This window comes from Macaca mulatta, chromosome 4, assembly GCF_049350105.2.
Source record: "Macaca mulatta isolate MMU2019108-1 chromosome 4, T2T-MMU8v2.0, whole genome shotgun sequence".
Lineage (NCBI taxonomy): Eukaryota > Metazoa > Chordata > Mammalia > Primates > Cercopithecidae > Macaca > Macaca mulatta.
Genome location: NC_133409.1, coordinates 43,368,257 through 43,380,387, shown reverse-complemented (window position 1 = coordinate 43,380,387; position 12,131 = coordinate 43,368,257). Strand labels below are relative to the sequence as shown.

Sequence of the window (12,131 nt, the reverse complement as noted above, 5' to 3'; positions counted from 1 at the left end):
TGGTAGCAGCGTTTCCATTCACAAAGAGTTACACCACCTCTCACACAGGGTGCCTCAAAATCCAGAGACGAATCTATACTTGGGCGTAGCTTGTGTGAGTGTAAGCAAAGGGAATGTGGAGTCAAATCTTCAGGCACGCTGCTGGTGACAGAGGCCTGGGCTGTTTCCTGCTAACCTCCTGGTATATGGTTTCTTCCGGGAAACAATTACCTGGCATTGCCAGAGAGTAATCAACTGTATCCGTGACGGAATGAAAAAGCTGAGACTGCGATGCTTTCTTCAGCTGGTAAAGAAAGCCTCCCAGGGCCATGAGGTTCAACTTATCCGTAGCATCTTCAAAGAGCCTGGATGCAAACAGAAAGAGATGTGCTCTTTGGAAACAGTTCAGCAAGGTCTTATTGGCAGAATGATTATGGCAATTTTGTTGATGTGATCAGTGGAAATGTGTGTAAACACTGTAGACACATGTATGGTATTATTATATCTATTTTAACTGTGTACAAGTCTGCTCTGTGACATTTTAATTCAAAGGCACAAAGAATATATTTAAAAATATCTTTGTGCCCTCATGGTCTAGCTCAGCCATGGCAGGCTCTCATAAAATGCTTGGCAAGAAGCTGAAAGATGGCAAGGCGTTGTTCCCAGAAACTGAGTAATTGGGAATGGAATCTTCAGAATTAGCTTCAATTTCATAAACGATGTCAAAAACCCCCCGTAAATTGATGAATACGTTTTGTCTGTCTATAATTTATGAGCATAATGCTGGAAGGGATACAAAAACAGCTAAGAGTGGATCCTGTAAGCCCCCCTCAGGGCAGGGACTGGCCTCATACACACCCAAACGCCTGGATGTGATGGGAACTCAAGTATCTATTTGGAAGAAAGAATGTTCCCTAATATTATGGGTCTTGCAAGTTCTTTATCTTTTCTGCTCAGCTGGGCACAGACCTTGCCAGCAGAAAGATTTAGGAAGGTGGGGAGCACAGTAGCAGAATTTAGGGGAGGATTTGAAGGTCACTGGAATGAAGAATGGTAAAGATTAAATATCTGTTTTATGAGGCCACAATGAGGAACGTGCCAGGTGAGCCTTCCATGGCTCTTGGGTCACCCTGGTATCTGCCTTCCAAGCCTCACGACACCACAGGGCAATCAGTGCTGCTTCAGGGAGAGGGTCGCTAATAGAAATGGAATCATGAGTCCTTTTTGAAGGAGAAAAATGAGACATGCAAGTTAAGATGGGAATTAGTGGATCAAACGTTTATAAATTATCAAAACAAACATATTTTTCTTGCTATTTTGATACCATTTGGCTTCTGGGTCCCATTGACCATTTCTCCTCCCTCATTCCTAGTAAGAAAATAGTGATGAATATTATATTCCACCTGACATTTGTCTATTGCTTTCCAGATTCTAAAACATTTTCACAGTCAACTTGGATAAGCAGGACAAAGCAATTATGGTAGTGGGATAGTAGATGGAGAAACTGAGTCTCAGTGCAGCTATGTCTACAGACATGACCCGGCAGCTGGGGAGTGCAAAGCTAGGACAGGAACTCAGGTCAATCTAAGTCCCGGCCCAGGGAGTGCTCCTCCCACTCCCATCCCCTTCCTGACGGTCCTCCCTGTGCCCGTGCAGGGGGTTTGGGACACAGTGACCAAATGCTGAAGAGGTAAGTGAGGTGGGGCTGTGTGTGACTGGTGACCAAAAGCACTTTCTACATCAGGAAGATTTTCGCTCCTCACCTTCCCATGGTCGTTGGGCATCAATAAGTAACACATGCATGTGGGATTTTTGAAAACAGCCATAATCATAAAAATAGTGGATTTTTACCATTTGCCAAGCTCCACTCCAGCTGCATCAAGTTACTAATTAACTTACCCTCACAACTACCCGGTGACAGAATTACTTTTAAAAAATGACCCTATTTTACCAATGGAGAAGGCCAGGCAGGGCCCAGGGAGGTGAGATTGCCTGAGATCCCAGAGTAAGTGCAGTGCTTTGACCCCAGGTGGCCTGCCTCAGACCCTCCAGTGTTAGTAGAAAACGTTTCATTCCGAGTATGGATGTAATGGTAGAGAGAACAAAGCTTGAAAAAGATGGAGGAAATTTAAGGGATTGGCTAACACATGGGTCGTCCCTGGCATGACTGAGACCAGATGGACGTGGGTGTCGCCTGGTGAGCAGGCTCCCGGCCCGTGGGAGGCTGGCGCCCCGCACCTGTCGGCCTGCGTGGAGAGGGTGAGCACCACCTTGGCGGCGCTGCTCCCGCTCATGAGGCTCCCGCCGCGGAAGTCCGAGGCCCGGCCCCGGCTGCCTTCCCGGACGAGGTCCTGGATGGACAGGGGCTGGACGACGGGGGCCGTGCTCAGGGAGCGCCCCTGCTCCTGGCTCTGCTCCGTGGGCGAGCCCTCACACTCGGGGTCCCCAAGGAGGCCAGCGCTCCCAGTGGCCTTCTGGGGCTGGCTGATGGTCAGAGGGGGCTGCAAGGCGCCATCGCTGAAGTGGTTGTGCTCCAGGGTGCCCACGTACTCACACACCCTAGAAAGAGCACAGACAAGCAGCTGTTAGACTCTGCAGCTCATCCCGGCAGCTCCATCAACCCCACAGTGCCAGACAAAGGAAATGCAGCCAGCTCTGCCAGTTCCCCAGCTTTCCTCTTTCCTGTGAGCACAGTCAGTCCTTCCCTCCTGTGTTCTCATGTCACACAGCATTATTAGTAGTAGTATTTGAGTTAGACCAGACAGCCTTGAAATGAGTAAAGGATTATTTGGGTTCTTCCACCCCAGGCTGGGAGAAGGACGGGTAATGAGGCCCCGTTCATCCAATCCCCCTGCCTAGTCCAGCTTATTGGCTTATCTGCCCTCCTGCTGTTTGAGCCACTTTTCCCCAGGCACCCTCTTTCCCTCTATATAGTGCTCTGATTAGGAGTTGGGAAGCATTTCCTTACGATGGGATTCCAGAATGGCCAGAGCTATGACGGACAGGCCATCCAGCCACAGTGAGTTCTGCCCAGCCACCTCCTGCCTGGTCCTGATGGCGCCACATAACTCAAGTCTGGGTGCAGTGGGTGGCGGCCGGGTGGAAGGGCAGTCACCGAATCATGGCAAACACAGAGAAGAGTCACCACATGTGCTACAACTGCCAACTTCTAAATGGTTTGTTCCCAACAGAACCTGGGACAAGGATGGTTCGCAGGGTCCCTCATCTCAGAGTAAGTCCGTTTACCGGTAAAGAGCATCGTGGATAATCCACTCTGATGTTCTAGAATCAGGGAATTTTTCAATCCCTTACCCGCTGCTTGTGTACCAGGATAGCCTTTTTCTTTTTTCCTTTTTTTTTTTTTTCTTGTTAGAGCAATAAAGAACAGCAGGTTAGCAGCCTTCATAATAGAACCATTTTGCTCAACAAACACTCATGGCTATATTTGCTTTGAAGACGTGAAACTGAACCCATCTCTGGCTGGTGCCCTGGGCCATCGGCCATCACCCTGGCCACTCTTGCCCCATGCCTGCTCTGCCTAGACCTGGGTTTGGAGTGAGTGTGAGGTGTGTGATGCAGAGAAGGAGAAGGCACAGTGTGGCCAGCCCCCGTCCTGTTCCATGGGCAGTGCTCCTTCCACGGTACTGGGTCTGCCCTGATGCAGCGCTTGGGGAGACGTGCTTTCAGTCTTAGTTGTAAGAGGACCTGGACTCTGGAGCTATTGCTGGTTTTCATCTTACAGGCACTGTGCACTGTGTAACTCACTGGGAGCTTCTTTTCACTTTGATGCTACAATGCTTAGAGCCAAATTTTTGGTCTGTCTTTGGCAGAGGTGTACTATTTTGTTTTGTTTTGTTTCGGTCTAGCTACATTAAAAGTAGGTATCTTGTATTTTATGTATCCAAATAGGCTATCTGAAATCCTTCTTTAAGTAAAGAGGACATTGATAAACATTTAGCAATGTAATATTGCAGAGACATGACCAGTTTTAGATTGGCACTGTATTCACTTAACTTACATAGTCATCTCAATCAATTATTTAATTGGTTTTTCTTCCTTCCTTCTCTAGTAAAAATGTCAATAGAAAAGTCACAGTTCCTGAGACCCAGTTCTGTCCCTTGTTCTTCAAAACATACATTTAGTTGGGCCCTTATTGCGTCTTTTCTTTTCATGTCTTATTTGAAGTTTAATCAAACTCTGTGAATTGTTATAATTGATTTATATGCTGGCAGGCTCTTGAGGCTACCCCTCTCCACCCCCCAGAGCCCACTCCAGGCTTCCTGAGGCAGGGTCAGTGCCATCTGGGGGTGGGAGCCCATCATGCACCTGAACACGTGTGGCCAGCAGTCCGGGTTGTGGCTTCCCATCTCCAGGCCTACGCTGAGGATGGCCTCCATGCACAAGACGTGGGCAGTGTGCAGCCACACCCCCTGCACCTTCCCAATCTGCTCCAGTTTCTGCTCCACTTTTAGTTTCACTGTGCCAGAAAGACATTTATTAAAATAACAGGTTGAGTAAGGGAGACAGAAAGGGAGAGAGAAAGAATGAAAATGAAAGAACGTGTGTCATGCAAGGGCAAAAGGGAAAGGACAAACGTCAGTGGCAGCAAGCGCCTCCACAGCAGGTCCTTGCGGACCCTCATGCAAACCACTCAGCCGGCAGGTCCCATGCGCCGGTGGCCCCAGCTCTCCAGCTCCAGAAGTGGGATGGATCCTGAGCTGGCAGGTGCCATTCCTTCCGGGCCCTTTCACGGGCTCTGGGTCAGGCACAGCAGTGCGGATGGGTTTCATGAGCCAATTCCAGGTAAAACCATCTGGGCCCAGACCTTTCACCTTTCCCAAAAATTGGTCAAATGGAAGAATTCCTGGCTTTCTGCAAGTTTTCTCTGAGATTATTGTAATGTTAGGCTCTCATTATGATCATCATCTCTAAAACAACTTATTTATGTGTATTTTGAGCACCCGAATGACTGCTCTATCACTGAAAAAGACCGATCTCATTTCATCCCTTGAGTTTGTATTTGTGAGCTCCAAATAACACTTTAAAAAATTGTAGACCGGGCGTGGTGGCTCACATCTGTAATCCCAGCAACAATGGGAGGCCGAGGCAGGCGGATCACCTGAGGTTGGGAGTTCGAAACCAGCCTGAACAACATGGAGAAACCCTGTCTCTACTGAAGATACAAAAATTAGCCGGGTGTGGTGGCACATGCCTGTAATCCCAGCTACTCAGGAGGCTGGGGCAGGACAATCACTTGAACCTGGGAGGCAGAGGTTGCAGTGAGCTGAGATCATGCCACTGTACTCCCGCCTGGGCAACAACAGTGAAACTCGGTCTCAAAAAAAAAACCAAAAAACTGTAGATGATTAATGAGAAAGAATGCAGAAAGTGACTTCAGATGTCAGTAATGCAAAATGCTAAGGCAAGGCCAAACCACAGTGTCCTCCTTGAAAAAAGGTTTCAAGTCACTGCATGTGGTAGGATAACTAAGTGATGGTCCAGAACCCAGAAATATAGCAAGCCAACCTCAAAGGAATCCAAACCATCTCCTAACATAAGAAGCAAAGTGATTTTTAGCAAAACATCATTTGTCTCATAAATGTGATACTAATTTTATTTATTATTTATTTATTTGAGTTGGTGTCTCTCTCTGTTACCTAGGCTGGAGCGCAGTGACACCATCTTGGTTCACTGCAACCTCCACTTCCCAGGTTCAACCAATTCTGCCTCAGCCTCTGAAGTAGCTAGGATTACAGGTACCCGCCACCACACCCAGCTAATTTTTATATTTTTTAGTAGAGATGGGGTTTCTTTCACCATGTTGGCTAGGCTGGTCTCAAACTCCTGACTTCAAATGATCCGCCCGCCTTAGCCTCCCAAAGTGCTGGGATTACAAGTGTAAGCCACTGCACCTGGCCATTTTATCTATTTTTTTTTGAGATAGGATCTTACTCTGTCACCAAGGCTAGAGTACAATAGAATGATTATGGCTCACTGCAGCCTGGACCTCCCCAGGCTCAGGCGATCCTCCCACCTCAGCCCCTCAAGTAGCTGGGACTATAGGCACATGCCACCATGCCTGGCTTAGTTTTGTGTTTTTAGTAGAGACAGGGTTTTGCTATGTTGCCAGGCTGGTCTTGAACTCATGAGCTCAAGTGATCCACTTTCTTTGACCTCTCAAAGTACTGGGATTACAGGCGTAAGCCACTGTGCCCAGCCTTAATCTTATTTTTTATTTGTATTTAATCAGAATATTGTGGTCTTGATTTTGTGGTTTTTTAAAGAACTGTGACTGTAAGGATTTTTATGTAGCTCATGGTTGTAAAATACTTAAGTAAAATTGTGAGACTCCATTTTAAGTTAACCCTGGGGATCTGTGAGAGCTATTTTGTTTTCAAATGGGTCTCTAAATTTGATTCAAATCTGAGAAACACAGACCTAAACTGTGTTTCTCGGCTAAAAATGTACAGCTGACTCAGTGACTTGCTACTGTACATATCTGATAGTAGTTACATAATTTGGACCACGCTTGCATTTTTCCTTTTGTTTGCTGCCTGCCTTGTATCTTCTGTTGCTATCAGGATGGTCATTCTCTTCCCTTTGATCCAGATAACCATCAGCTTCATTGACTCACTGATTTCAACAGGTTAAAAATCAGCCATTTCCCGAGTTCACAAAGCTCAGATTTTTCTCTGATGAGAGCCTCTTCTTCCTGAGCCTCCCCTCATTAATTTTCTCCATCTGTTTTCTCCCCTTTAGAAAACTGGCCAATCTGCCTTCCCCACTATAACCCGAAGGCTCTTCAAGTGTGCACTTGTGTGAAGTGCCAAAGCCAGTGACTAGATGACAGATACGAACAGTTAGGCCAGGTGGGCCCGTGGGACTCCTGGGCCTGCTGCACTTTCCTTGCCACCAGGGGTCAGTATGTCTCTCATTCTCCAGAGGGATCTTCTGTAGGTCACCTGTGGCTCAATGGATCTCAAGATCAGTGGTGTATACATACTGGGCAGCGCACACAGAACAGGCACGAGTATTGGCTGGCGTGTGTTAGCCTGTGCAGGTGTGTGCATACTGCACCCAAGGCATCAGGTGGGTTCTGGCCCTCCAGTCGTTACCTTGTGTGATGGCATCACTAGGTTCTTGGGCCTCCCTCTCTTCTTTTTCTTCTTGGACACAGGAGGCAGCTGCCATCTGGGCAAGAGCCGAGGCGCAGTTAGCAGCAACCCCTTCAGAGGAGACAGACAATGACTTCTTGACTGAGTCTATCCTCTAACCATTCACCTAGCAGAACCCCTTCTAAAAGGTCCCCCCACCCTACCCTGCTGGATCATTCCCAGTAAGTTCTGCAGGAACACAGCCAGGGAACACTACTTCCGCTGGTACCTAGAGCGCAGCTCAGCCGTGCGGCTTTCCGCAGCCCATCGAGGCTCATGCAGATGGCGTCCCGTTCCTTCTGGTTCTGCTCTTTGATGCCTTCAGCTCCCAGAATGAAGGCCAGCCCTTTGGAGCTCCCTGCCATTCGACCAGTCAGTGGGGTTGATAAAGTATCGATCAAGTTCTTCCAGCAGCCTACCAGAATATAGCGAGCAAATGCCACACCTGGAACATGGAGGAGTGTGCGTCATTTTCTAGAGACAAAAATGACCTGACAATGAATGACATGGTGTTCTCTTGCCATCAAATGAGCAGTACAGAGTTGCATGCAATTCTACAAAAGGAAATATAACTTAATGGATTATATGGGATCATGTTTCACTTTGTTCTTTTAAAAATAAATGTTGCATTATCAGCTGAATGATGCTAAGTGACTTCCATCAATTACTTTTTCTTTTCTTTTTTTTTTTTTTTTGACAGGGTCTTGCTCTGTCGCCCAGGCTGGAGTGCAGTGGTGTGATCTCAGCTCACTGCAAGCTCTGCCTCCCAGGTTCATGCCATTCTCCTGCCTCAGCCTCCTGAGAAGCTGGGACTACAGGTGCCCGTCACCACACCCAGCTAATTTTTTGTATTTTTAGTAGAGACGGGGTTTCACTGTGTTAGCCAGGATGGTCTCAATCTCCTGACCTCGTGATCTGCCCGCCTTGGCTCCCAAAGTGCTGGGATTACAGGTGTGAGTCACCGTGCCCGGCCCAATTAGTTTTTTTCTAACCAAGACAAAATCTTGATTCAAGTCACCACATAATAATGTAATTGCTGGTAACACATGCAGTGTTCATAAACTCAAGATCCAAGTCATTACCTGCCACTGTGGAGTCATCGATTCTCCTGCTCTGGGCAAAAGGAGACTCTGTAGCAGCTGAGGCCATCAGCTGGCCACCAATGGCACTACTCTCTAAGCCATCAATATCTGTCAAGGAAAAAGAGTGAAGTTTTCCCTAAATAAAACACTCCAGTCAAAAACAAGGACATGGCCACCACAATATTCATTTTTAACAAATATTCCTTGTATCTTTTATGTTTCAAGCATGTAGCAACCTTTTATGAGACTATCATAAATTTTGTTTTATTCCCTCAGTCTAGTTTTATTTCATATTGGAGTATTTATTCTTCTGTTACATTGTTGCCTATCTTTATTTAAAAATAGATGTAAACTATAAATTATTTATCTGTTAGAAAATCTATTGATTTAGAATATTTTGATCTTAAATACTCTTTTTATTCAGATTCATTGATTATTCCCGAATTATATATTCCCAAACCTGGTACAGGTTACCCAGATGTGAATTTTCTTTCAGAGCTTCCTTACATGAATTAAGAGGAGAATAAGCCTCTTTGATCAGATCATCGCATAGTCAAATTGCAAAGTACAATAAATAATACCTTATAATTTTCAAAGTGTTTTCACATAAAATTTTTTGACTTGATCATTGAAACAGCTCAAATTCGGTAAGCAGGTCAGTATTCTTTTTATTTCACAGAGGAAGAAACAGAGTCCTGCACCACAAAATGACATTTTTGTCAACCACCAACTGCATATAAGACAGTGGCCCCCTAAGATTATAATAGCATTATTTTTATTGCACCTTTTCTATGTTTAGATACACAAATACATACTACAATGTTTTTACAGCTGCTTACAGTATTCAATACATGCGGCGCAAGTTTGTGGCTTTGAAGCAATAGACTATACCATCTAGCCTAGGTGTGTAAGTACACTCTGTGATGGTCACATGATGGCAAAATTGCCTAACAATGCATTTCTCAGAACGTGTTCCTGTCCTTGCTAAAGGATGCATGACCATGTTTAAAGTATGTAAGTGGTTCAAGGCCATGAGGCTGATGACGGAAATAATTAGTATTCATGTCTTCTGACTCCCATCCAGGCCTCTCTACACCATTCCAGCTCCATATTAGATCCTCAGTTATCCGGTTTAAGTTTTTGCTGAAACAAATTCTCTTCTACAGAATTAGCTCAACAAACCACTCTTTAACATTATGGTGAGGAAAGGACTGGAGTGGGGTCAAGAAGGCTGAGCTTCAGTCTTGGCTCTGAATTAAGTAGCCTTGTAGCCCTGGGCCAGGCTCGCCAAGGCCCCAAGTTCCTCAGTATAAAGGAAGTAACCATTGGAAAAGTGACTATGGAGTTGAAATATACATACTTGGATGCAACTAATATAGCTGAATGCAACACAGGGAGGGGATGGGAAAGGAGGGTAGTTGTGGGTTTTTTGTTTGTTTTTGTTTTTTTTGAGACAGAGTCTCACTCTGTCACTCAGGCTGGAGTACAGTGGCGCAATCTCAGCTCACTGTAACTTCCACCTCCTGGGTTCAAGCAATTCTCATGCCTCAGGCTCCTGAATAGGTGGGATTACAGGTGTGTGCCACCACACCCAGCTAATTTTTGTATTTTTAATAGAGACGTGGTTTCATCACGATGGTCAAGCTGGCCTCTAACTCCTGACCTTAAGTGATCCTCCCACCTCTGCCTTCCAAAGTGCTGGGATTACAGGCGTGAGCCACTGCCTGTAATTATTAGTATTTATTCCCTGAGTTTAGGACTTCACCCTCACCCCAAGAGGATGAGACTTCTTTGCATGGTGTTCCACTGTATCTTCGATTCTTACAGAAATTACAAAAAACCTGGAGACTTCTCGGCAACTATCAGGACCAAAACAGGGACAAAATTTATATGGCTGCTAAGGTGGAAACAGACTGGTTTCTCTGAAATTAATTTGATGTCTGGTCAAATGACCTAATGATATTTGCCAGAAATTTTCATTTATCAAAGTATAATGGATGTTTTCTATGTGCGATATTTGCCAGAAATTTTCATTTATCAAAGTATAATGGATGTTTTCTATGTGCTAGGTAAAGGTCTGATGAATTCAAGTAATGCAAAGTTTACTTCTGTGCTAAAATTCCACAGTTCTATACAATACTCTGACATGACACCAGGAATGGCCACAGTTAGTACAGCGTTCATCATCAGATTGCTGGCATTGCTTCTCCTCATACATAACGAAAAGATCAGATAGAAGTCTCCGAACTCTAGGCTAACTGCTGCTCTGATTCATTTGTCACTTCATACCTGGAATTTACAATCATAAAGAATCACAGACCCTTATTTTGTTGAATTCTTATGAAAAGCCCTTTTCATCTTTAAAGTTAAATAGCTTTCCTATGGACATAGCAATTGAGCTTACTGTTCCATTAATAACAGCGATGGCTAATTAACAGTGATGATTGATGAATATGGGAACTATGAATAGTCTGTTACTTATTCATTTTACATCTACTGAATGACTCCTTTTATTAAGGCCTGGGCAAGAGAGTCACAGAGATTACTTTGGCAGAAACTATGGTATTTGCAAATTAAAGCTGGAATGTTTAGGATCCTCATCCAAATTCTCAGACTTACAAGCTCTGGGCAGTACCTTCCATCCCTACTGAAAGGAGTTTGTGAAAACAGATAGAAATCAAGCATTGCTTATAGATAAACTAAATAAATGGCTCTCATACATTTGAATGATTACTTCTCTTTTCTTTTTTTCTGTTTTTTCTTTTTTCTTTTTTTTTTTAGACAGAGTCTCGCTCTGTCACTCAGGCTGAAGTGCAGTGACGCGATCTCAGCTCACTACAACCTCTGCCTCCCAGGTTCAAGGGATTCTCCCACCTCAGCCTCCCAGGTAGCTGGGACTGCAGACACTTGCCACCATGCTCGGCTAATTTGTGCATTTTTTTTTTTTTTTTTTTGTAGAGATGGGGTTTCACCATGTTGGCCAGGCTGGTCTTGAACTTCTGACCTCAAGTGATCCACTCGCCTCGGCCTCCCAAAGTGCTAGGATTATCGGTGTGAGCCACCGTGCTTGGCCTGAATGCTTATTTTTCAAATGGATGTAAATGCTATCATGATTAACAAAACACAAATTGATCACCTCTCCAGTGATCCTGATCCGCAAGGTTCGAGACCCAATCTTACTTCCCCCAGTTCCATCCTAGTTCTTGAAACAAGACTCCAAATGCCAATCAATGACGAGGACTCTGCCACCCGTGGACAGACCTCACTGTATGTTCTGATCTTCTGCCTGATTCCTAAATAGTGCCTCACCCCAAATTCTACATGGCTGGGTTCCACCTGCCAGTAGTTTATTCTGACACCTTGTAAGAGCCCCCAGTGCCAACCACAGGCAACATAACACACCCCTTGGACAACGGATTCTGTGCCCCAGCTGGACTGTCCTGCCCAGTCCTGTGCTGTTCCTGCTGGGCACAGAGCCATGCTGAGCTGTGTGAGGATACAGATACTCCAGAGAGGTCAGGGCCATGCTCTGCACCTCCTTCTGCTGGAGGCACGAGAGGATAACTGCATCAGAAACCAGTGTGGGGAGGGTGGGTGCAGTGGCTCATACCTGTAATCCCAGCACTTTGAGAGGCCAAGGCAGGCAGATCACTTGAGGTCAGGAGTTCAAGGCCAGCCTGACCAACATGGTGAAACCCTGTCTCTATTCCAAATACAGAAATTAGCTGGGCGTGGTAGTGAGCACCTGTAATCCCAGCTACTCGGGAGGCTGAGGCAGGAGAGTCATTCGAACCTGGGAGGTGGAGGTTGCAGTGAGCTGAGATCATGCCACTGTACTCCAGCCTGGGCAACAGAGCTAGACTCTGTCTCAAAAAAACAAAACAAAACAAAACAAAAAAACCAAACCAACCAACCA

General features: G+C 45.5%; 1 protein-coding gene across 2 annotated transcripts in view; it reads right to left on the bottom strand.

Annotated features, from left to right (window-relative positions):
* The window catches only part of ARFGEF3 (ARFGEF family member 3), a 182,374-nt gene that overhangs the window by 47,523 nt on the left and 122,720 nt on the right, over positions 1-12,131 (bottom strand). For both annotated transcript variants that reach the window (XM_001095348.5, XM_077999463.1), the window contains 6 exons: positions 8,216-8,323; positions 7,363-7,578; positions 7,095-7,205; positions 4,306-4,456; positions 2,218-2,538; positions 211-344 (listed from right to left, as the gene is read on the bottom strand). In XM_001095348.5, the coding sequence (XP_001095348.3) occupies positions 211-344; positions 2,218-2,538; positions 4,306-4,456; positions 7,095-7,205; positions 7,363-7,578; positions 8,216-8,323 (1,041 nt within the window). The remainder of the gene's footprint in view (positions 1-210; positions 345-2,217; positions 2,539-4,305; positions 4,457-7,094; positions 7,206-7,362; positions 7,579-8,215; positions 8,324-12,131) is intronic.